The sequence below is a fragment of the Leucoraja erinacea genome, chromosome 27 (assembly GCF_028641065.1).
Source record: "Leucoraja erinacea ecotype New England chromosome 27, Leri_hhj_1, whole genome shotgun sequence".
In the NCBI taxonomy this organism is placed as follows: Eukaryota; Metazoa; Chordata; class Chondrichthyes; order Rajiformes; family Rajidae; genus Leucoraja; species Leucoraja erinaceus.
The window spans coordinates 4,115,003-4,142,166 of record NC_073403.1 but is presented as its reverse complement, the minus strand read 5'-3'; the positions used below and the strand labels follow the sequence as shown (position 1 = coordinate 4,142,166).

The 27,164-nt window shown below is 40.2% G+C and overlaps 1 protein-coding gene across 5 annotated transcripts in view; it reads left to right on the top strand.

Annotated features, from left to right (window-relative positions):
• The window catches only part of LOC129710104 (rho GTPase-activating protein 23-like), a 252,435-nt gene that overhangs the window by 121,290 nt on the left and 103,981 nt on the right, over nt 1-27,164 (top strand). For all 5 annotated transcript variants that reach the window (XM_055656832.1, XM_055656835.1, XM_055656834.1 and 2 more), the window contains one exon: nt 22,581-22,760. In XM_055656832.1, coding sequence (XP_055512807.1) covers nt 22,581-22,760 — 180 coding nt within the window. The remainder of the gene's footprint in view (nt 1-22,580; nt 22,761-27,164) is intronic.

Here is a 27,164-nt window from a genome sequence, read left to right as displayed (position 1 = left end):
CAATTTTCTCAAACTGCCATGCTGGAATTTTCATTCATTCTTTGAATAGTCCAGGCCTCTATATTACTACTTCACTAACAACACACTAACTCAATTTTGCCAAATGGAATGAAAAGGCTGTTTTGTAATGACATTCTATCTAGTAGCCTGCAGCTTCCAAAACAACCATATTCTACTTACTAACTTGTTTCCTTTGTATATATTTTTGTTTTTACGCACTTCAAATCAATGAATTTTAATTGAAACATGTCTCATTTGGTTCAGAATATATAGGAAAACCTCCTGTATATCGGCGAGACCAAGCACAGGCTCGGCGATTGTTTCGCTGAACACTTCTGCTCAGTCCGCCTGAACCTACCTGATCTCCCGGTTGCTCAGCACTTTAACTCCCCCCCCCCCCCCCCCCCCCCCCCCATTCCCAATCTGACCTCTGTCCTGGGCCTCCTCCATGGTCAGAGTGAGACCCAACGCAAATTGGAGGAACAGCACCTCATATTTCGCTTGGGTAGTTTACACCCCAGCGGTATGAACATTGACTTCTCTAACTTCATATAGCTCTTGTTTTCCCTCCCTCTCCATCCCCTCCCCATTCCCAGTTCTTCTGCCAGTCTTACTGTCTCCGACTACATTCTATCTCTGTCTTGCCCACTCCCCTGACATCAGTCTGAAGAACGGTCTCGACCCGAAACGTCACCCATTCCTTCTCTCCAGAGATGCTGCCTGTCCCGCTGAGTTAGTCCAGCATTTTAGACAATGGGTGCAGGAGTAGGCCATTCGGCCCTTCGAGACAGCACCGCCATTCAATGTGATCATGGCTGATCATCCACAATCAGTACCCCGTTCCTGCCTTCTCCCCATATCCCCTGACTCCGCTATCTTTGAGAGCCCTATCTAGCTCTCTCTTGAAAGTATCCAGAGAACCGGCCTCCACCGCCTTCTGTGGCAGAGAATTCCACAGACTCATAACTCTCTGCGAAAAAGTGTTTCCTTATCTCCATCCTAAATAGCTTATCCCTTATTCTTAAACTGTGGCCCCTGGTTCTGGGCTCCCCCAACATCGTTGACTACTCTCTCATTTGGTTTACTCGTCTACAAATCTAGAAGCAGATGGTGCTTGTGATCTGGAATCTACCTTTTATTTTTGTTTCTTTACTTGACAAAAATATATCCCAGAGCTATAAATTACTACTAATTGCATTAACTTGCTTAATTGAGTTTACATTGGATTTCCACTACAATGGCTTGTTTTCAAAGATGGAAACCCTTTAAGGAAAACTAATTTCACACGGGTTTAAATTGCTAGGTGAATTTATTTCCATTTTCATTTATTGTAGAATAGATATTGGGCAAAGTTAGTTTCTTCAGCCCTTCTTACAGTTTGTTAAAATGGCTGGTTAGCATTAGTATTTCCAAAGAGAGAATATTTAAGCGAACTAACTATTGAATCTGTCTTACATTGCAAATAGTGACTACATTAAGCTGCCTTGAAGTTGTGACATTGTTATATAAATCAGTCTCTTCACTGAGAAGTACAGAAGACTTTCTGGCTTTAAATTCTTGATTACATTGCAGACGAGGATTGTAATCAATTTGTCATCAAAACAACAATCTTAGGATGGTATTTAGTCTAAAGCATAGCTTCTTGTACTATTTGTTCTAAGATTAGATCGCAAAAATGACCTTGCTGAATACTGGTGGAATGCAAACATGCATTCTGTGGGATCTTAGCTGGTTTATTCAGTAGCTTCAGAGGGAAATTAATAATTCATTTAGCATGAAGATAGACACAAAAAGCTGGAGTAACTCAGCGGGAGAGGCAGCTTCTCTGTAGAGAAGGAAAAGGGGAGATGCAACGAGACCTGGGTGTCATGGTACACCAGTCATTGAAAGTAGGCATGCAGGTGCAGCAGGCAGTGAAGAAAGCGAATGGTATGTTAGCATTCATAGCAAAAGGATTTGAGCATTGGAGCAGGGAGGTTCTACTGCAGTTGTACAGGGTCTTGGTGGGACCACACCTGGAGTATTGCGTACAGTTTTGGTCTCCATATCTGAGGAAGGACATTATTGCCATAGAGGGAGTGCAGAGAAGGTTCACCAGACTGATTCCTGGGATGTTAGGACTTTCATATGAAGAAAGACTGGATAGACTCGGCTTGTACTCGCTAGAATTTAGGAGATTGAGAGGGGATCTTATAGAAACGTACAAAATTCTTAAGGGGTTGGACAGGCTAGATGCAGGAAGATTGTTCCAGATGTTGGGGAAGTCCAGAACAAGGGGTCACAGTTTAAGGATTAGGGGGAAATCTTTTAGGACCGAGATGAGAAAAACATTTTTCACACAGAGAGTGGTGAATCTCTGGAATTCTCTGCCGCACAAGGTAGTTGAGGCCAGTTCATTGGCTGTATTTAAGAGGGAGTTAGATGTGGCCCTTGTGGCCAAAGGGACCAGGGGGTATGGCGAGGAGGCAGGTACAGGTTACTGAGTTGGATGATCAGCCATGATCATATTGAATGGCGGTGCAGGCTCGAAGGGCCGAATGGCCTACTCCTGCACCTATTTTCTATGTTTCTATGAATGGGTGACGTTTTGGTCAAGATCCTTCAGTCTGAAGAGTTACTCCAGCTTTTTGTGTCTATCTTCGGTTTAAACCAGCATCTGCTGTTCCTTCTTACACAATTCATTTAGCACCTTGAGTTTACCATTCACTTGGATCATGTACCTTTAATCTGCCTTTGCACTATAAATATTGGTACCCATATCAAACAAATATCTATAAATTTCAATATTGACCATCTTATTTGTCCTAAATCTGCTATTGTTTAGAGTGATAGTCATACATTATGGAAACAGGCCCTTAGCCCCAAATTTTCCATACTGACCAAAATGCCCCATCTAAGCTATGCCCATTTACCCACTTTTGGCCCGTATCTATTTGTAAGTCTGGGACGCATGACAATAAACTCTTGACTTGACTTGTAAGTCTTTTAAATATAGCCAAATATAAGTCTTTCCTATACATTCGCCTCGGTGAATGTCTTTTAAATGCTGTAATAGTACCTGCCTCAACTACCTCCTCTGGCAGCTCATTCAAAATGCCCATCCCCATCTGAATGAAAAAAGTTGCATCTCAGGTTCATATTAAATCTTGTCCCTCTCACCTTAAACATAGTTACTCTTGTTTTCGATTCCCCTACTCCGAGTAAAAAGATTCTGTACATTTGCCCCATCTATTCCTCTCATTATTTTATATACGTCTATAAGATCACCCCTCAGCATCCAGCGCTCCAAAGAATCAAGTCCTAGCCTGCCCAACCTCTCTGTATAGCTCAGCCATAAGTCCTGGCAACATCATAATACACCTTCTCATGAAATTTTGGATGAGAGTGTTTGCGATTTCCATTATAGATGAAGTATGAGATAAAAATGCTTCCCGATTTCACTACAAAATAGCTTTCTTTTAATATAAAGATTGTGCCTTTCTGTTCTTTATTACCATTCCATCTCCGTCCACGACTTTAGGAAGTAACTTATCTATTCTACCAAATTTATTACATCATTATAAACAGCTGGATTGTCACTCAATCTTCTAAACTAAAATACAAGAAAACTTTCTGTAACCTCAAATTGTATCTTCTTAAAACATAATATTCTTTCTGGTGAATCTGTGCAGTGTGAACATTGAATTCAGTATTCAATTGAGACACAAAGAACCCCAGATGCTGGTTTACAAAAAGAGACACAAAATGCTTGAGTAGCTCAGCTGGTCTGGCAGAATCTCTGGAGAACATGGATTGGTGATGTTTCAAGACGGGACACTTCTTCAGACTGAACAAAGTCCTGATCTTAAATGTCAGCTGTCCATGTTCTCCAGAGATGCTTCCTAAACGACTGAGTTACTGTAGCACTTTGTCTTTTTTTGCAGTATTCAATCATGGTTTGAGCAAGATTCAAGTGATGATATTCCATTTTGATGAAATGTATGTACAGATCATGGATATGCAGTAAATAGCAAGAATCAATTTATGGAGGAGCAAAGCTTTGACAAATACATCTTACTTGTAGTATAATTACACTAAGCATTTGAACTAACTGATTTGAGTAAGAATAAAATGTAATTCCATAACATGATCCTACCAAAACAGCTGTTGTTGTTCTTTTGATCAATCCCCTTATAAGTTAATGTGACATCATAATCAATATTCTTAACTGTCTTTGCACTATTTATTTGGTACTGACACTCGGGAGTGTGGGGGTGGGAGATTGTAAACTTCCCTGTTTCAACAAATGCAATCAACCTGGCGTGCAAAATCAAATAAGATCAAATAGAACAAGTTGTCCTTCAACTTTAGGCTGTGCACGCCATACGCAAGAAGAAGTAGAAGACTTGGGAGTGTCGTGCTCCAAATCGAAGTTAGACACTGCAGACCTTTCAGCATTCTCTGTGTTATTTCTCTTCTGACTGAGTCTCCAAAAGATTTCTTGAGAAAGAAGGTCATATAATTTTCCAATGAAAAAATAAAAACCAAATCACAGACCTGTAAACAGTCAATGGGCCGATCCAGTGTACTATGCAATTTTAAATCATAGTGATTAAAGCTACATTGGTATATCTTGGAATTAATTTAAAAACTAACGGAAAATGGTTCAACTTATGGCGACTACAGTCTTAAACCAGCGACACCCAAACCTTTGAAACTAAGCTGCGGTGTGCAGGTAGAGCTCATATTTGTGCTTGTATTGAGGCTGAACTTCAAGCTATTTACTGCCTCATTCACCAAAGCATACAAGGATGGTCCTTATACTTAATAGCAATAACATCTACCTTGTCCTGCTGTGCTGCACTTCTATTCAATATTATTGGTTCATGGTGAGATCCTGGAAAAAGTGAGCCATTTCCCATGTCTTCGGAACCAGCTTTGCAAATGTTTTTTATTTTAATTTTTTTATTATTATTTTTTTAAATATCTATTTTATTAGAAGCAACTGTACAAGGAGAAAGTAATCGACATAACAATTATACGATTTTCGTACAGCTTCAATTTTAACATTTTACGAACTAATAACTAAATCGGAAGAAAGGAAAGAAGGGGAAAGAAAGAAGAAAAGAAAGAATTTTGAAAAAGACATGAAAGAGAAAAAAGAAAAACCCCTGAACTAACGAAGAAGTGAAAAAAAGGGGAGATATATCCTACTACCCTTCCCTACGCCCGTTCACCCGACCCTAGCATCGGTTTTGAATTTGTGTTCAACCATTATGTTGTTGAAGAAATTCAATGAAAGGAGACCATATTTTGGAAAATTGGCAGACAAAACTGGTTTGTCATACAAAATAAGCCTTATTTTTTCTAAACGTAGTGTCTCGGCCATTTCTGTGATCCACATCTTCACTGTGGGGACTGTTATCTTTTTCCAGAATTTAAGTATAAATTTTTTCGCAGTTATTAAACCATAGTCAAGGAAGCGTGTTTGGGATACCGTTAATTTAGGGCAGCTCTCTGACATTCCTAATGTTATTAATTTTGAATCTGACTCCAATTGAATTTTGAGTGTTGTAGAAATTATATTGAATTTTCCCGTCCAGAAGTTTTGTATTTTTATACAGGATACAAAAGAATGAGTTAGGGTGGCTTCTTGGAAGTGACATTTATCACAGAGAGGAGAGACAGTTTAGAAGATCTTGTTAAATTTGCAAATGTTGGTGATGAAATTCATCACTCTCATCATTGCACCAGTGCAACCTTTGATTAATTAAGGAAAATGATTAATTAAGGAAAATCAAGACATTCAACCTGTTGCACAATTCATAGTCTTCCAGGTATCAATAATCCCAGCCGTCTGAGATGGTTCTAAGGCCAGGTTGACATCCTATGACATGCAGTTCAAGGCATGTAAACATGCCATCTCTGCAAAATTATCCAAATTCACTCGATGAATTAGTAAACTATTGTCAATGTCTTCTCCCAAGCCAACATTGAAGCCCTGGTTACTTTTTGACCAAATCACATCATTTGCACGCTTCATCCCAGCTTCCTGAAGCAGGTATCGTATTCTGAATTCACCAGTGGGAGGAGATTACCATTTAAACGGAGAAAAACATTCAAGAATATGTTCAAACTTCCTTGAAGAAGTGTGATATCCCCATTGACTCCTGGGAAATGTGGCCCATGACCACTCAAAGTGGAGAAGCAACATTCAGGATATTATTAAGATGTCAAATTCACGCGTTATGAACACTGTGTTTCAGCCCAGCATGGGAGCATAAGGAGCGATCCACCTGACAAACTACCCACCCGCCTGTTCCATCAGCGTGTGGATGTCTGCAGTTCCCATTTTGACCTCATAATTTATCTCAGAACTCGCACTGGAGTGGAAACAAGTCATCCTTGATTCTAAGGGATTACACTAGGAAGACGTGGAATAACGTCAGCAATGTGATTAGTGAACATTGCCGACTTTCAGCTGGCATTCAGTGGTCTCCCACTATCTCACAAATGTTGTTCTCTTTGCAACTTAAAATTGTTTGATTTCTAACTTTTACTAGTTCTGACGAACGGGTGTTAATTTGAAATAATAATGTTATTACTATCTCCACAGATACTGTCTGATTGTTGTATTTTCACCACTTTCTAATTCTATTTCAGGTTTCCTTCCATGAGAAGTGTTTTGTTGTTCAGGAACAAAAATAAGGTTGTGTTTATGCTGAACCAGCGATAATTAAATAAATAAAAAGTGTAGTGCAATAGAGGATAATGAGAGTGAGAGGTCTCTATATCGGTGAGACCAAGCGGAGGTTGGGCGATCGTTTCGCCGAACACCTCCGCTCGGTCCGCAATAACCAAGCTGACCTCCCGGTGGCTCAGCACTTCAACTCCCCCTCCCACTCCGTCTCCGACCTCTCTGTCCTGGGTCTCCTCCATGGCCACAGCGAGCAGCACCGGAAATTGGAGGAACAGCACCTCATATTCCGTTTGGGGAGTCTGCATCCCGGGGGCATGAACATCGAATTCTCCCAATTTTGTTAGTCCTTGCTGTCTCCTCCCCTTCCTCAGCCCCCCTGCTGTCTCCTCCCATCCCCCAGCCTTCGGGCTCCTCCTCCTTTTCCCTTTCTTGTCCCCGCCCACCCCCGCCCCCGATCAGTCTGAAGAAGGGTTTCGGCCCGAAACGTTGCCTATTTCCTTCGCTCCATAGATGCTGCTGCACCCGCTGAGTTTCTCCAGCTTTTTGTGTAACCTTCGATTCTCCAGCATCTGCAGTTCCTTCTTAAACAGAGGATAATGAGAGTTGTGTTGAGGCTGATTAAGACATCTTTTAAGAGGTTCGGTACTTTGCTATTGCCAAACTTCCTTTCCCATCAATTTTAAAGGAACTGCTTTGTGTTTCTATTCTTATTTATGAAGACTTGCTTTGTTTATTAATCAGTAGATACTGATTGTTCTTCTAAATCATAGATTTAAAAAACAGTTGAAACTGTATCTTAATTGTTTGTAGGTCAATGATATTTTTATTTCAGAATCTGTAACACTTTGTGGGATTAGATGAGAGATATGGCATGGAAATAGCCCCTTTGACCCACTGAGTCCACCGACTATCGATCACGCATACACTAGTTCTATGCTATCACACATTTGCATCCTACACACTATAGGCAATTTACAGAACCCAACTTAATTTAGTTTAGAGATACAGCATGGAACAAGGCTGTTCGGCCCATCGAGTCCAAGCTGACCAGTGATCACCTGAACACTAGTTCTATCCTACACACATAGAAGCAATTTACAGAAGCCAATTAACCTACAAATCTGCACGTCGATGGGAATGAGGGAAGAAACTGAAGCACCCGCATAAAACCCATGCAGTCACAGGGAGAACGTGCAAAATCCACACAGATTGCAGCTGAGGTCAGGATCGAACCTGAGTCTCTGGTGCTGTGAGGCAGCAGCTCGACCGCTTCGGCTCCGTGCCGTGCCACATTTTATTACACATAATCAGATATACGAGATACTATTCCAAAGAATCAGGTTATCAGTGAAAATGCAAGTATCTGCAAGGGGCAGAGACAAGCTGATGAACAGAAACTTTTCTGTTAACCTTTGATCACTATTTTCCTTTTAATTGGCAATGTGATTGTTGTAAGAAGTTTCCAAACAGGCTTTGGTCTATTGCCAAACTTTTTGGTCTTTATTGCTTTTGTAACTTTCTTCAAGGAAAATTGTCTGAGAAGCTATTCCTCCCTGAATGCTCTAAATATGTCTGCCACATGTACACCCAGTTTCTGTTGTATTAATAATATTTACTTCAATGAATTTAATGATACTTTATTGCAGTTTCTGTTCAATACCTCTATGGTTACATAAGCGTCTGTGTAAAGTTTCTTTTTGAAGTGTAAGGGACCAAAGAGAAAGAGGCCAAACTGGAAGCCATGACATTTTCTTCCCCACTAATTTAAGCTGTTGTGTGAATGGAATAGAGTATCATCGGGAGAAATGTGAATTCATATTTGTTGCTCAGTGAATCTTGCCTTTCTTTAAAAGGGCCCCCAAAGTGTTTTTTTTTGCAAAGTTCACAGGAGCATGCCACAATCTGCAAGGTAGTTCCAGATTCTACCTTTTTGGTTAATGTTTTAATTTTTAGAGAAAGTAGACAGAAAGAAATTGATCACAAATAATTTTAAATATACAAATACGAGACAACATGGCACACAACCTCTATCATCAACTTGTTTTTGTTCATTGTTGCCTGGTGTTGCCTGGGGACCTGTTTGTGTGAGGGTTCTTTCTGTTTGTGTTTGCTACCAGAGGAAGCTTTAATTGCAGTTTTTGCGAAGGATGGGACTTTATAATTACCTCCTATTTGATGACAAAGTATCTTTTAAAATAGACAAGCAGAAACCATTTTGTCAATTGTGTTTGAGTCGGGCAAGAAATATCTTCCTGTGCCAGGTTCATAGTGCTGCAGGTCACAGCAGGACAAATACATACGTACAAAGTTCAGGACCTCAAATCCAATACAGAGCTGATGGTCTTCCAGGCAGCAATGATTCCTTCTCACCCACCAGTGGTTCTGAGAACTGAACTGCTTGCATAAATACATTAAATTCACAGGCTTAATTAGACTAGTTTCCTCCCAAATAAACAACATATCCTTTGCTGGATTAACTCAGCGGGACAGACAGCATCTCTGGATAGAAGGAATGGGTGACATTTCGGGTCGAGAGCCTTCTTCAGACTGAATCTGAAGTCTGAAGAAGGGTCCCGACCCAAAACATCACCCCTTCCTTCTATCCAGAGATGCTGCCTGTCCTGCTGAGTTACTCCAGCATTTTGTGTTTAATTTCGCTGTAGCTCAGTGCGAAGAAGGGACTCGACCCGAAACATCACCCATTCCTTCTATTCAGAGATGCTACCAGCCCCACTGAATTACTGCAACATTTTATGTCTATCTTCAGTGAAAACCAGCATCTGCAGTTCCTTCCTGTACATAAAATTCTTTGCTTCACATAAAGGTCAACTTTTTAATCCCTTTGACTGTACCTTTTCGTTTTTATTATTGTGCCCAAAGCATAGATGGATTTTCACTTTTCAGTATATTTTCTCATATTTAATTTACTTCTATATGCTATTCGCTTGCAGGCATTTTGCTGTACTGAGCCCTCTGTGTCAACAGCAGTTTCCCTTTTTTCCTCATTCAACTAAATCCTCTATCAAACCTAAAATATGCTACGGCTCATAAACTGCAACATTGGCTCATAAACTGCATAAACATACATCACTGATTGACTTGGAAACCTCATTAACTTCCATATTTTGTGTAGGAAGGAACTGCAGACGGTGGCTTAAACTGGAGATAGACGCAAAAAGCTGGAATAACTCAGTGGGACAGGCAGTATCTCTGGAGAGAAGGAATGGGTGACGTTTTGGGTCGAGACCCTTCAGACTAGTTAGGGATAAGGGGAACGAGAGATATAGACAATGATATAGAGAAATAAAGAACAATGAATGAAAGATATGCAAAAAAGTAACGATGATAAAGGAAACAGGCCATTGTAAGCTGTTTGTTGGGTGAAAACGAGAAGCTGGTGCGACTTGGGTGGGGGAGGGATAGAGAGAGAGGGAATGCTGGGGTTACTTGAAGTTAGAGAAATCAATATTCATACCATACCTGCCCAAGAGAAATATGAGATGCTGTTCCTCCAATTTGCGTTCAGCCTCACTCTGACAATGGAGGAGACCTAGGACAGAAAAGTATGTGTGGGAATGGGAAGGAAAGTTAGCAACCGGGAGATCAGGTAGGTTCAGGCGGACTGAGCGATGGTGTTCAGCGAAACGATCGCCCAGTCTACGTGTAGTCTCGCCGATGTATGAGTCCACATCTTGAGCAATGGATACAGTAAATGAGATTGGAGGAGGTGCATGTGAACCTCTGCTTAACCTAAAAGGACTGCCGGGGTCCCTGGACATAGTTGAGGGAGGAAGTATAGGGCAGGTGTTGCATCTGCTGTGGTTGCAGGGGAAGGTACCTAGGGAAAGGGTGGTTTGGGTGGGAAAGGATGAGTTAACCAGGGAGTTACAGAGAGTACGGTCTCTGCGGGAGGCGGAAAGGGAGATGGGAAGATGCGACTAGTGTTGGGATCCCATTGGAGGTGGAGAAAATTTTGGAGGATTATGTGTTGTATGCGATGGCTGATGGGGTGAAAGGTAAGGACTAGGGGGACTCTGTCTCTGTTGCGACTGGGGGGAGGGGGAGCAAGGGCGGAGCTGCTGGGTACCAAATGGACATGTGAGAGTACACAAAAGAGCTGGAGAAACTCAGCGTGTGCAGCAGCATCTATTTAGCGAAGGAAATAGGCAACGTTTCGGGCCGAAACCCTTCTCAAAGAAAACATAGAACATAGAAAATAGCTGCAGGAGTAGGCCATTCGGCCTTTCGAGCCTGCACCGCCATTCAATATGATCATGGCTGATCATCCAACTCAGCATCCTGTACCTGCCTTCTCTCATCTTTGATAGGAGAGGGGAACCTCCATTCCCTAAAGAATGAGGTAGATGCAGAATGCTGCAGTAACTCAGCAGGACAGGCAACATCTCTGGAGAGAAGGAATAGGTGACGTTTCGGGTCTAATAAGTTTAATGAAGTCTTTCACATTGTAAGTGATTAGCACAGAAAATGATAAGACAAGCAGAATAGTGGATATGAAATCAACTGAATCATTTCAGAAACAACTTACAATGGAAACAAATTCTGAATGGAGTATAAGATTGGACTGAGCAGTTGTTTTTTTGAGTGAATGTCGTTAATATTGAATTCCCATAATGTTTCTGCCAAAAGATAGAAGATTAAAGTTGGTGTCAAAAAGGGAGTGGCAGCAGAAATGTTTTCCAAATATGTAAGCAGAACTTTTTGTGACTCCCTGTGGAATTTTTACATGTTCTGACATGGCCAACAATATTGGAGTTATGTATCAAGATCTATTACAGCAGCTGTGAGGTTAACTAAAAACACGTGAATTTTAAACTCAGCAGAAACTTTTAAATCTGATTGTTTCAAATTAATCAAGAGCCAACAATGAATTATGTTTTTTTAAGCCTGAAGCTTTATTTGCTTGAGAGTTCTCTAAACTGATGGATATCTTTTAGGTTTGTTTATTGGGGTGAAATATTATAAATTCAAGACATTTATACAAAATCTTCATTTTCAGCTGCCTCTAATTGCCATTTAAAACGTTTAATGTTTTATGTACAAGTAAAACAAATAGACAGCAAACCTGCTAGTTATGAGATGTGGGTTAGTCATTTGCCTCTATTTCGCACAAGTGATCTCTTGAACTTTTTTTAATGCAAAGCATTAACGTGTAAACGCGTATAATAGCGCTTACCAAATATTCAATGTACCAATGCCTAAAAGGCATTGTTTTTCCATAGAACTATTCATGATCTTAGGTTGTCCAAACCACTTCTCAGCCAATGAAATACTTTGGAAATGATTACCCGCTGTTGCAATGTAGGATTGTTTCTTAAATTGGGTAAGTAACAATCAGTGGTTAACAGCAGGCAGATAAAAATATTGTTTAAATGAGCAGTTTGCAGTTACATCAACAGCAGAGACTAGTTTTGCAAGACTTTGGCCCACTATTGTACATACTACTGAGCATTTCAGGGTGAGGATCTTCCACTGTGAAAACCTGAATTAAATCAAAATTATGTAAATAATGTTACTCCAGTCAATAAGAATAAGGTAATGACATGAAAAGACGTATTACTTTGTGTCATTTATCACTTCTAACAAATTAAAAGACTGGTGCAACTTTTGATGAATTGCAATGGTCGCTTTTATTTGCCTGGTTTAAAAAACTTCCCCTTCCCTAATTAAAAAAACAACTTTTCATGAACTATACAACTAGTCTCCCAGTAACATGATTCTTTCTCTTCAGATGTAGTAGATGAGTGTGTTAATCATTGAAGAATTTTCTTACTACTTATTGCAGGAAATATAGCTGCATGTGTTTATCCTCTTGTTAAATTGAGCGTATATTTGAGAAATTCTTGCCAAATGACCAGTGTGAAGTCAGGATAGATTCCATATTTTGAGCTTACTTCGGTTGCTATAGCTCTTTGCTTGCTCTCTTTGTATAGTTAATTGCATTCCTGAAAGTTTTCATTTTATTGTAAATCTGCTTTCAAACAATCTGAGGAGTTTAACAGGTGATCTTGAACATTTTTCTGTTGAGGTGCGGGGACTTCAGCTAATGTCTGCTGATAGATGTTGTCCTTTAACATCCTCGAGAAAGATACCACTGAGGGGGGAAAAAAGCAACACAACGTTTTGAACCATTTGCAGATTTTCCATGGACCCCTTGCTAACATAGCATGTAGTAGATATAATAGATTAGGCCTTTAGTTCTGCCCTGATCAAGCAAAAGATGATATTGATAATTCCAGCTTGACCCTCTGAAGTGAAAACAATGATTTGGGGAGGGGTAGGTTCTGCACCCCAACTTTGCATGAGACCCTTGTTAACCAAGTTCACAACATAATTGTCGTATTGAGTGCTGCATGTTAATCTTCATCAAAGATGCTGTCACTGATTAAATGAGTGAAGAGTCTTAGCTATTGGAATATGGTCATGACAACACTGCCCACAAAAGTAATGCAGTGGTAGAGAAAGAGATGATACTGTATTTGTCCATGGGGAATGTCACCTGTAGAACATAAAAAGTAGAAACGGGGGTAGACCATTTGTTCCCTCAATAACTGCTCTGTTGTTCATGGCTGATCTTTTATTTTCAAGCCACATTCTTGCACTAAACCCTCATTCCTCAATTCCCGTATGTAAACTTTGATTAATTTCTTTCTTGAATTTAATCACTGAACCCTCTTCAGTAGAGAATTCCAAAGATTGCCACTCCATGAGTGAACATGTTTCTCATCTTTGTCCTGGATGATTGACCTCTAATTCTGAGAGTAACCTCCTTGTGCAAAACACCCCAGCCAATGGGAAGCATTATCTACCTTTCAAGCTTCATAAGAATTTTGTATGTTTCATTGATATTACTCTTTTTCAAACTGATGAAACTACAGGTATTTATTTTTCATATGACAAACTGCCATCATAACCAGGAATCAATTTAATCAATCTTCATGGTATCTCCTTGATCACACCAGGGACATGCACTCAATATTCCAGTGATATTCCAGTGTCTCACCAGGGTTTTGTATAATTAGAGCAGGATGTCTCTTAAATCTCTAGCATGGATGCCAGCATACCATTTATATTCTTAACTGCAAACTATACTGTATGTTAACTTTCAGTGATTCACATACAAAAACATTCAGGTCCTTTTCAACATGAACATTCAACTATTACCGCTTAAATAATACCCCGCCTTTCAAATGTTTCTACCAAAATTAGTGACCTCATATATTCCATGTGTTATGTCCATACCTAAGCATTTAAACTGTCCATTCTCCCTGTTAACCTGTATAGAAGACACCCATTTTGGGTGTGGTTAGAAGATTGACTTGTTAACAGGAAACTACAAATGGGTAAATGGGTATTTTTCTAGTTGGCAAGACATAATATATGGGATGCCACACAGATCAATGCTTGGTTCCCAATTGTTTGTAATTGTTAATTGGAAGAATGTGAAAAGATATGATTGCTAAGTTTCGTATGATACAAACAATAGTTCTTTATAAAATATTTGTGAAGAGGATATGTAATTTACTAAGTGATGTAGATAACATGAGAGGGAAAAGATCTGGCCAATGAAGTCCAATGTGGGGGGAAATCTGTTTTGAAATGACCTACTTGTGGCCTGAAAATAAAAATAAATGGTGAGCGAGAAACACAGGGATCTGGCTGTCTCTGTCCATGATTCACAAGAAGCCAGTTTACAAGAACAGCAAGTATCTATAGGAAAGATATTGTCAAGCTTGAAAGGGTTCAGAAAAGATTTATGAGGATGTTGCCAGGACAAGAGGGTGTGAGCTATAGGGAGAGGTTAAGTAGGCTGGGTCTCTGTTCCATGGAGCAGAGGAGGACGAGGGGAGATCTTATAGAGGTGTACAATATCATGAGAGGAATAGATCTGGTTGATGCACAGAGTCTTTTACCCACAGTAGGGGAATCGAGCACCAGAGGACATAGGTTCAAGGTGAAGGGGAAAAGATTTAATAGCAATCCTAGGGGTAACTTTTTCCACACAGAGGGCGTGAATTTGTGTGTATGGAAGAAGCTGCCAAAGGAGGTATTTGAGGCTGGGACTATCCCATCGTTTAAGAAACAGTTGGACAGGTACATGGATAGGACAGGTTTGGAGAGTTATGGACCAAGTGCAGGCAAGTGGAACTTGGGTAGCTGGGACATTGTTGGCCATTGTGGACGAGTTTGTGCCGAAGGGCCTGTTTCCAGAGTATCACTCTATGACTCTAATTAGGAAACTAAGAGAATGTTATTCATTGCAAGCGGAATTTAATACAAAATTAAGGACATTGTGCTTCAGTTATATAGTGCTTTAGTAAGCTCATATCTGGAATTGGAAGCAGTTCAGAAAGGTTTAGTAGACATAGCTGGAATGTCTTTTAAGGAAAAGTTGGTCAGGCTAACCTTGTACTTGCTAGAATTAGAAGAATGTAAAACAATTTAATGAAAACAAATAACGAACTGACTGGTTTTGATAGGATGGATGTGAGGAGGATGTTTCCTCTTGTAGGAGGAGGTAGAGTGAGGCCACTATTTAAAAATATAAGGATTGGCCATTTTAGCCAGAAGAGCCAAATTCCTTTTGAAAGTCTTTGGAATTTCTCAAAGTCCAAATGCCCTCCATCACCTTGTTTGCTTTTATCTGTTCTGCTGCTTATAACATGGACAAATTCCAGTTTAAATGTTTTCGCATTCCTGATTTAACTGTGTAAATGCTATGTTGTTTTGATGTCATCTGTACTTAGCGGGGACATGAGAGAATCTCTCAACTGATAATTTTAATCTCACAGGATTTGTGAAACAGACTTCAGTTATTGAAGTTAGAACTTTGTAAATGCTGGTGAATGTGGCTATATTATGTTCCACTGTTGCTGTACAGGAACAAAAATGTTTTTTTGATGTTGATGTTTCAGCAAATTTTGAATATTATTAATATAAGAAATTGAATTGGTGGCTTATTATTGATTGGATCAAGCTTTGTAAAAATGTATTCATTAAAAGCTAGATGAAGTGCCAAAGCCCACAAAGCAAAACATCATCAAAATTAAAGGGAGTAAAACAAAATGCAAGGTTGCACCGAGGTTATGTTTTTTTTTAAGTAAAGATTACACATGTTATAATAGATGGAAAGAAGGAGGAAGATGGTTTGAACACATTTGAATTCTTTGGAAATGTGTTGATTTAAAAAATGTTTGGCTCTCTTTACAGTGTTCTTGGAGCAAGATAAAGAAAGAAATATGAATTTATAAATAGTCACATTTTGTCCTTCATATCAAGTCTTTGATACCATACCCTTGTTCTGTATTTCTTGCTCAATGGAAATTGTTTATATAGACTTTCAGCAGACAATGAATAAAAACCCTCACAAGAGAAAGTAAATGCTGATTTAATTGAGGCCAAATTATTGACCTGGTTAGGAACCATTTGAAAAGTAAGAAACAAATAGTGGTAATTGGCAGGTTATTGAATTGAAAGTATGTTGTAGGGGTTGCCGATCAAAGATCGGTTTTATCACTGAAATTTAGAAGTTCAAAGGTTGAACTTGTTTGCAAGAACTAAAACAGAATTGATGGGGTGAGTAGCAGGAAACTGTATGCACTCTCTAATAACTGATTTAAAATAGAGCCTGGCCTTCCGGGCATGTCATTGGGAAATACGTCAGAGTGCAACATTTAGAGTTGTACAACACGGAAACAGGCCCTTCAGCCTATTAAGACTGTGCTAACCATCAAGCCAATCTGTACTAATATCAAATGCCTGCATTAATTCCTAGTCACCTTTAAATCATTCAAATAGTTGTCTAGAGGACTCTTAAATGTTATTCCTTTTACTACTTCCTCCTCTGGCAGCTCATTCCAATACCAACTATTTTTGTGAAAGATTTATCCTTCAGGTCCCTTTAAACGTCCTCACTTTTGCTGTAAACCTATGTCTTGTCGTTTTTTGACACCCTGACCATGGAAAACAGAAGCTGTCTATTAATCCCATCTATGTCTATCATAATTTTGTATACCCTGTCACCTCTCAGCCTTCTTTGCTCCAGAGAAAACAGACTCAGCCCATTCAACCTCCCCTTGTAGCTCAAGCATATCAATCCTGGCGACATCCCTGTGAATCTGTTCTGCACCCTCTCTAACTAAATCACATCCTTTTTGTAGTGTGGTGACCAGAACTGCACACGATACTTGAAGTGCAACATATGGCCAAATTCTGCAACATTTTTCTGCAAGATTAAATGGTGTTGGGTCAGTTATTAATTTTGTTGATCAGTGCAATTGAGCATGATGTAATTGAATGTGGCTCATTCCTGTTCCTCTAAAGCATTCTAGTGAAATAATTGTAGACATAATATGTGCTATAACACAAACTAGCCAAGAATAATTCAACGTTTGGTCGTTCCAGACTGTTTCCTGCTATTGATGGGTGTGATTGTAATTGGGGTAGCTTTAAGTTGGTATGTTATTACAAAACAAAACAGCGTAAATTGATTTTTCTGATTATGGCAGCTAATTGACTACATTCAGCTGTTCAGAAACCAATGTTATCTTAAACACTGGTAAATAATAGGCTACTAATTAGAATTGGGGTCATAGATAGAAACTGAGCAGGATATTGAGAAAAAAAATAACAGGAAACTGTTCATGATGGGGGTAATTACTTGTATGTTTGAGATACTGGATTATCTTCCAGACAGCATTTTTCATTTAAATACACTGTAAACACCCTTGGTGTGCTATTTGTAGAATGCATGAGGTACTTTAAGTTATGTATAATTTTTATGAAAATATTAATTTGTTTTTCTGGTTGACGTCCTAATATGCATGCCTGTGAAGTGATATCAAGCTTTGTACTTAAGTTACTGCGGCTACTATCCAAGATTTAAATGATTATATAAAATTCACTGCATCTTGAGCAAACTACTTCAAAGTACCCAAGTTAAAGCTGTGTAAAATCTGTCAAACAGATGAGGCACTTGCAAGCCACTTTGACTATAACATGTGATGACAATTAACTTCGAATTGAAAGTTTTGGAAGGAGCGTCAACTGAATGGACCTCGGCACCAAAAGCAGTAGGTTTATATTAGAAATTGTTCAGTTCCCCAGCATTTTGAACCAAATATTGAAGTATTTAACATTTGCTGGGTCCAGTCCAGACAAGAGTGAGTTTAAAAAGCTTTTAGTGGTGCATATGAACAACATGCAGAGGCTACAGTGGAAGGATGGGTTTGAAAAACAAAAGAATGATTTATCTGCTTGGTTGCATTGAGGTCAATCTGGCCACTGCCCGTATTCTTTCCATTTTGAGCGTGAGCCTTTTATCAAGACAGAGTAGTCTATGAACAGGAATTAAGAGTTTAGATTGAAGATCTTGAAGTCTTGCCCATGGATTGTCCTGATAGTCTTTTGTCAATTGCTGTTTTTACACTTGCTGGTCATGGCTGGTGTCTAGATCTAGCCTGTCAAATGGGGATGCTTGTGCTCTACTCTGGACTCAATCCTTAGTCTAGTGGCACAACGGGAGGTCTCCTGTGCTGACATCTGACCTCCAGCTTGTTTCAGACTAATCGGACACTACAGGTGCAGCACTCAGGAACAAGCTGACCACTGCAGTATCTGATGGTTCTTTATGAAACTACCAAGCGAAAATCAGCACAATCTGCCCATTGCTTTTTCTGCTGTTTAAATGTCACAGAGGTATGCAACTTGACAACAGGCCCTTCAATCCATCAAATACCTATCTATAATTTTCATTTTGTTTTTCAGAAAATCAAACTTGTTTTAATACTATTGTCATCATGCAAGGCAAAGACCTAAAAAAACATTTATTGCCTTTTATCTGTTAAACTATCTTTTTTATAAATTTCATTTTTGCCTTTGCTGATATTTACTTACGAAAATCAGCTGTTGCTGGACTTTAGTAGAAGCATCCAAACTGACAAATGATGATTTATTGAAGATATGGGTTTCTTTGACTCTGCTCTCATGTAGTAATATAGTTGAAGGCTCTGTTTTACATGTTCTCTTTGATGTGTTTTTGTGTGATGATATGCCCTCGTATGGCTCAGTAGGTCAAGAAATGTCTTATGATGTAGTGGACCACTTTGTTCTTAGTTAGCTGACCCGAGTCTGGACTAAATTTGTGATAGAACTAAATGTCTGTGTCCTCAAGCTGCTTTTGATCAGTGATTAATTTCCTGCTGAAAACTGTCTGAATCGATGATGCCTCCCTCCACCCCTGGTAAGTTGGTGATGTGACTGTTTTGCTGAAATATGGTGACTGTGTCAAGAGTGCCCCATAAACATACCCAGCCTGGATTGAAGTCTTCAGCAAAGAAAGTAGAAAAAAATGTTTCTTGGCAAATTTGCATTGCAGTTGCTTATTTTCACACCTGTTTAATGAATGGGACGTGTTAAACCCGTTTTGATCTTCTCCAACGCCACTTTCAGATCCAGCCCCTTCTTTTCTCATTGTAATTTGATGCTATTTAGTTCTAAAATAATTGCATTCTGTGCAAAATCTTAACACAATGGTCTTAGACCTGAAGTAGCCAGTCATACCCATGGGAAGTTTATTTCTTTTGACGTGTAAAGAAATTGTATATTTAAGTTGGTACATTGTCGATTGTTTGTTTGCATTTTAAGAGATCAGTTTGAGAACTTGTTTTCAAACGTTTTTATAATGTAAGGCTCTAATTACATAAATATGTAGGGTAGTTTAAGTGTTAAATTACATTTATCTGAGATTTTCTTATGGACAAAAGATGAGTTAAATAAAATGGGTTTCAACATCAGTGGGAAAAATATTGCCAACAAGAAATCTAATCAGCTGCTTTATGGTCCTGCTCCACTTAGGCGACCTTTAGGCGACTGCAGGAGACTATGCAGTCGCCACGTGTTCGCAAGTGGTTGCCGCGGAGTCGGCTTCATGGTCGTGAGGAGTTCCCGCATTCTGGGAACTAGTCGCGGCCTCATTATGACCAGCGTGAATTTTTCAACATGTTGAAAAATTAGCGGCGATGAATAGAATGAATGAAGCCGCCATGGGGAGTAGCGAGAATTCTCAAGCCGTGGGTCGGTCACCAGGAGATCCTAATGGGTTGCCAGGAGGTCGAAGGTTCTCGGAGGTTCTCGAAGGTTGTAGCCGGTGCTGACCGGTGAATTTCATTGGCTCATTGGGGGAAAGAAAAGGTAAGCAGTAGTTTTCAGAACCAAGGATAACCGACCGGTAATGTTAAATGTACGCCGAACTTCACAGCTGTGTACCTCTGGTTTCTTAAAAGTTGTCTCCACTCCTTCTCCCCTCTCTCCCCCCCTTTTAAAGGACTGACCATACACTGTGCTTCAGCCGTCTTTTTACAGCGCCAACCTTCCTGTTCATCGCGGTGTGTGTCTGTTTCACCTTGGCTTTGCACCGTGAATTTTTTAGACGGCGCTCCCCCTGCTTGACCTGTACCCTGCCTGCATAACAGACTGGTGAAGGAAGCGGTGTGTTTGTGTGAGTGTGTTCCACTCGTTGCTGGTTTTTCAGGCTTGACAGTCGCCGGCGGTCGGCTGAAAAATCGCCTATGTGGGACAAGCCCGTTAGTTACTGAGTCTTGGTTTGGCATTGCACTGTTAGATTTAAACATCCTTTGTGTAAATAGTGTTTGTAAGTAGTATACCACTTTGCTATGAAACATATGCTTTTGCTATTGAAAATGCTGAACTGAGGATTTTTGAAATTTTGCATAATGGTTGTATATTTATAGAAACCCACTTAAATACAAGATGATGATTCTGAGTTAATCGAAAATGGAATGGTGTGACTTGGGAATTACGCCACTCGGAGGCTGATGCTGATTGATACGAAAGTTTTTGTTCATCAGGGAAAGTGACATTCTCTTGGAGACCCTTGCAGTATAATTCTCCAAGTCAAACTACATCAAGTTTTTATCCTCTTAAGATCAATATAACAGCAGGCGCGTCTGTCAAGTTCAATTGATACAATGATATTGTTTACTTTGTGATTTTGAAGTTTCATTTGAGGTTTACAATGTGAGCACACTAAATGGCCTGTCCCACCAGTTCTAAGGAAAACAAATCCAGCTTCCCCAGGTCATAGTTTCTATAAAATCCATCACTCGTCTGTGCTATCATCTAGGCTGTTTTACATTAAGGTGACCAGAGTGGAATGGGATATTCTGGCCCGAACTGAACTGGTTTTGTTCAGGTTTGCAGCATTTTCCTCACTGCTGTATTCTTTATGTCTGTTTACAAAGCTCAGTATAATCCTGAGTGAATATGTTTTACTTTCCCTTGGAAGAAAACCTAACTATGATTGCCTTGCCTAATATTGAACGAGCATGGTTTGTGGAAGAAACAAAGTAAATGATGTGAGGAAACAAAAAAATGATGATTTATTGTGGTAGACCTGGTCTATACTGGAGAGAATGAGAGTCAGAATACATGAAAATAATAATGTAGCTAGCACTAGTAATTTCCGTTTAGTCATCAGTCTTTGACAGGTCGATTGTATCTTCCACCATTGCATCTTCTCTCTGGTTCAGCTGTTGGGATCCTTATTCTTTCTTACCCAGCTGTAACCAGAGAATCTCTTTGAATGGCTTCACATCTTGATTTGCTATATGAATGCAAGTTGTTGACAATTATTTGCACTTGTAAAAGCAGTAGCTACTTTAGTTTATTTGCTGGTGCAGGTTCCATTAATACTTGCAGTATATTTAATTTTTAATTGCTTCTTAAAATCTAGTTATTAATGTTTGCGTGCTATTTGCAAAGCATTGACCCCCCCCCCCCCCCCCCGAAGATCAAAGAGCAAGTGGCTTAATTTGTCTGATTCTTTTTGGATTTTTTGGATGGAGGGGGGCAGTTGTTTAACATTAACAACAACTTGTGTAAGAAGGAACTGCAGATGCTGGTTTAAACCAAAGATAGACACAAAAGCTGGAGTAACTCAGCGGAACAGGCAGCATCTCTGGAAAGAAGGAATCAATCTGAAGAAGGGTCTCGACCCACAACGTCACCCATTCCTTCTCTCCAGAGATGCTGCCTGACCCGCTGAGTTACTCCAGCTTTTTATGTCTATCTTCGGTTAACAACAACTTGCATTTATCTTGAAGCGCTGAAGACATTCACAACTAGATAGTGCTTGACATCAGTTCAGCTTATGCCAGCATTTATTTCCCTTTCCATCATGGGGCTCAATAAAAGTGCAAGATAAGAAAAAAACATTATCCTGAGGGTTTATATCTGGAAGAGCTCCTGTGGTCATTTTAAGCATTAAAACAAAAATCCTTACACATGCTGCATTTTCAATTCAATCTGTTTTAACTAACTCCAGAGAGCACTGTTTCACGCAAAGGTATTTTTGTATTTCATAGAAAATTTAATCTGGCATGTTCTAAATAAAACTACATTATACCCCAAACTACATTATACCTCAGAGTTTTGTGTTCCGTAAGAGATCCCAGTCTGCTGTAGGGCATTATCTGAATGACCTGACGGGTATAACACATGTACAGAACAGTTACTTAAAAGTATATTTCCAGTTGGCAGCATTAAATAAGGACATAGTAGCTGTCATATATGACACTCCACTTTGACATTTATTCCTTTGAAATCAAAGCCCAAAGTGGTGACATGACTATGCAGTACATTTAATGCCACCAAGCGATAAAGTTCTCAGTTACTTCATTTTCAAGATCAACCTTCCGCTCTATTGTGAATAGTGCTCACTATATCCAGAGAGAACCGACCTTTACAGATATATTGATAAAGTTATGTGTTGAACATTTTAAATAAGTTTCTATAAAAGTATTCTAATATTTAACATTATTTTCTTGTATTTTTAGCTAATTGTTCTCCATGTTTCCCTCTGCAGACTAAAACCCAGCGAGATGAGAGATCCCCCAATGAAAATGCTAACACGGTGCAGGATGAAATATTTTCATGGCCTGGCCCAAAGACTGTGCTACTACACAAGAACTCTCAAGGTTTTGGATTCACGTTGAGACACTTCATTGTCTACCCTCCAGAATCTGCTGTGCATCCGAGCTTTAAGGTAGCATTGACACTTATGTATCACATTTTCTATAACAATAGTAATATTTAACTGACATTTATCTGTTTAATATTTTTATCTATCAGGTTGTTTATTCATATTTTCCAGATTAGCACATGGCGGTTCACATTTGTACCATTTGACTTTCTGTCTGTGGGAAGCATTTTTATAAATTATTCTGTTCTTAATGAAATTGCTTTTATTGTGGGTCAAGGATAAATTGCTTTCACTGCAGTTCTATGGGTTTGAAGGTGGTTGCAGGAATTGCTTCACAGGATGGGTGGGTGGGTGATTAGTTTGGTAGGTGATGTGTTTCTTCCACTAGACTTGGATGCTCTCCAGATAAAGAGGCTGAAGATTTTCTGCGCCTCCATTTTGAGTCATTTGCATGACTGTCACCAGATTCCCAAAGCAGGTACTTATTTCATGGGAAGATATTATCTGGCAGACAGAGGAAACAGTTCAGGCATGTCCTCAAAGACTGCTGGAAAATAGACTTGCATCATCACCGCAGACTCCTTGGAAGCTGTGACATATGATAACTCAGTGGAGATGGGTAATCGGGATTATTTAAAGATTTTCATGTCTATGCATTGGGAAGCCCAGAGTAAATTGCAGAATTCACTGAACAAGCGTGGAAGAAAATCATCCTCAATTCTGAATGACTGCCTGGGAATATTCTTAAGGGCCTTAATTCCAGGGACGTTGGGGTGGAAGAAACACTTATGTTGGTTCACATCCTCCCAGTGGATTTGGAGGACTTGTAGGGTAATATGCAGCTTACTGAGTACAACATGAATCGTGAATCTATTTAGTCCAAAAAGTACTTAGAGGGATCAATATCTTTGATCTTTCTGCACTTGATTATTGCTGTCCTATTGTATAAAATCAAATAGCTCTCTTAATGGATTAACACCAGAACCATTTATGACGTGATGTAATGACTATTCTGCTGCCGCTTGTAATACTTTTAAATTAGGCAAGCTGATCACTGTGCCCATTGACGTCCTCTGCCCACTTACTTTTAGCTACTGACTGACATTTTCAGTGCATATTTCAGTGCATAGATAGTTGTGGATAATGAAGAGGATTTCCAAAGTCTACAGAGTGATTTAGGCCATTTGGAAAAATGGGCTGAAAGATGGCAGATGGAGTTTAATGCTGATAAATGTGAGGTGCTACACCTTGGCAGGACAAATCAAAATAGGATGTACATGGTAAATGGTAGGGAATTGAAGAATACAGTTGAACAGAGAGATCTGGGTATAACCGTGCATAGTTCCTTGAAGGTGGAATCTCATATAGATAGGGTGGTAAAGAAAACTTTTGGTATACTAGCCTTTATAAATCAGAGCATTGAGTATAGAAGCTGGGATGTAATGTTAAAATTGTACAAGGCATTGGTGAGACCAAATCTGGAGTATGGTGTACAATTTTGGTCGCCCAATTATAGGAAGGATGTCAACAAAATAGAGAGAGTACAGAGGAGATTTACTAGAATGTTGCCTGGGTTTCAACAACTAAGTTACAGAGATAGGTTGAATAAGTTAGGTCTTTATTCTCTGGAGCGCAGAAGGTTAAGGGGGGACTTGATAGAGGTCTTTAAAATGATGAGAGGGATAGACAGAGTTGATGTGGACAAGCTTTTCCCTTTGAGAATAGGGAAGATTCAAACCAGAGGACATGACTTCAGAATTAAGGGACAGAAGTTTAGGGGTAATATGAGGGGGAACTTCTTTACTCAGAGAGTGGTAGCGGTGTGGAATGAGCTTCCAGTGGAAGTGGTGGAGGCAGGTTCATTGGTATCATTTAAAAATAAATTGGATAGGCATATGGATGAGAAGGGAATGGAGGGTTATGGTATGAGTGCAGGCAGGTGGGACTAAGGGGAAAAAAAGTTGTTCGGCACGGACTTGTAGGGCGGAGATGGCCTGTTTCCGTGCTGTAATTGTTATATGGTTATATTAAAATAATATTTGAAGTTTCGTGGGATGAAATCCAACCAGATACATTAGACAGAAATTCCGTGGAGGAAAATTTGAATATGTTTCATGTTTAGGATTAAAACTTAAGTGAATATATGCTAATGTCGTATGTAATTGGGTGTTTTTTCTTTTTCTTAAATCTCCTGTTCAGTGCCAAAAATGGAGGCATTTTCAGGCAAATGGTTTCCATAAGAGTTGTTAGTCCTGTACTACTTGTCATCGAAGAATTGCAGCAAAAGTTTACAAAACTGGCTCCTGGTTTGGCATGACATTGGCAAGACCGCACATGGACTCGGCAACCATTTCACTAAACATTTGCACTAGGTCTGCCATGGTCTACTGGATCTCCCGGTTGCTAATATTTTAACTCCCCTTCCCATTCACACACTAATGGTTCGGTCCTGGACCTCCTCCTTTCCCAGAGTAAGGCCACCCACAAACTGAATGAACAGCACCAGGTATTCGCTTGGGCAGCTAACAGCCCTGTGGTATGGACGTTGAATTCTCCAATTTTAGGTAACCTCCATCTAACATTCCCTTCCTCTTTTCTCTCCCACACACTCCCTCTTCCCTCCTCTGGGCCCCACCTGGACTTCCACCTATTTCTCCCCAACACTACCTAGCTTCACTGTCCGCAACCCTGCAAACCTGTCTCACACCTACTGATCTTATCTCTGGCCTTTGTTCCAATCATCTGCAGGTCAAAAAATCCCCCTCGCCTGTGTCAACCTATTACCCGCCACACTTTTTCCTGCCACTCCCTGTTTCCTGCATTCAGTACAATAAGTCTGGAGAAGGGTCTCAACGCAAAATGTCACCTATCCATGTCCTCCAGAGATGCTGTCTGACCCGCTGAGTAACTTTAGTGTTCTTTTGTGTATTAACCAGCATCCGCAGTTTCTTGTTTCTGCATCGTATTAAATACTGAGCCTGATGTCCTACAACTACTCCTATTTTCTTGTGTCTTGTAATAAAGTTGACCAAAATAATTTTGTCAGTGTGTTGATCTGCTCAGTGAAAGTTCATGACTAACGTTGAGAATATTTGCTGACAAAATAGGTGTTTAGATTAGACTGCAGATCCGAAGCGCTGGTCAAGCAGGGTACAGGGTGAACCAGAGTGCAGAGCAAGCTGCTGACTCCCACAGCTCACAATAGTTACAGCTTTGTGAATTCAGGACAAATGAATTGATTCTGTCAGCTGAGTTAAAAGCTTAAGTGGTTCATTTCAAATATTTTAACATTTGGTTTCAGGTCTAGCCTTTGGCGCTTCAATACCACTGTATATCTACACCATTTGATCCAAGTTAGAATGATGACCATAAAATGTTGGAATTTCATTATTGAACTATTTAGTTTAGTTCCTTGAAGTTTAAAGACTACAGAATTGAGTATTTTCTGCAGAAATTGCATTGCCATCCATCACCAGTTGTGGCTGGACTACATTTCCTTTTCTAATCTGTTCAGTACACCTGGATCATTTCATTGAACAAAGATACTCATGGTTTCTTTAATTCACTGTTGACTCTTTCTGTCATTCCATGCCCGGTCCAATCTAGCTTCATGTTTAACAATGAGTCCCCTCTCTTTCCCCACCCCCTGACCCCTTCCACATTAATCTCTCCCTCAGGCTTTACATTTCACTCCTCCCCTTCTCTCTTTCTGACATTCTTTCCTTTCTACCTCTGTCACTTACTCTACCCATCTGCCAATCCACACCCCCCCCCCACCTGCATCCATCTAGCACTTACCAGGTTACACAAAAAAGCTGGAGAAACTCAGCGGGTGCAGCAGCATCTATGGAGCGAAGGAAATAGGCAACGTTTCGGGCGGAAACCCTTCTTCAGACTAATCGGGGGCGGGGGTGGGTGGGGACAAGAAAGGGAAAAGGAGGAGGAGCCCGAAGGCTGGGGGATGGAAGGAGACAGCAGGGGGGCTGAGGAAGGGGAGGAGACAGCAAGGACTAACAAAATTGGGAGAATTCGATGTTCATGCCCCCGGGGTGCAGACTCCCCAAACGGAATATGAGGTCCTGTTCCTCCAATTACCGGTGCCTCGCTGTGGCCATGGAGGAGACCCAGGACAGAGAGGTCGGAGACGGAGTGGGAGGGGGAGTTGAAGTGCTGAGCCACCGGGAGGTCAGCTTGGTTATTGCGGACCGAGCGGAGGTGTTCGGCGAAACGATCGCCCAACCTCCGCTTGGTCTCACCGATATAGATCTGCTGACATCTAGAGCAGCGGACGCAATAGATGAGGTTGGAAGAGATGCAGGTAAACCTCTGTCGCACCTGGTTAGCACTTACCAGGCTTTGTTCCAAACATGGTCCATCCCCATTTCTTCCCCCCCCCCCCCCCCCCCCCCCCCCCCCCCCCCATCCCTTTTCCAGCTTTCATCCCCTACTACTATCAGTCTGAATAAT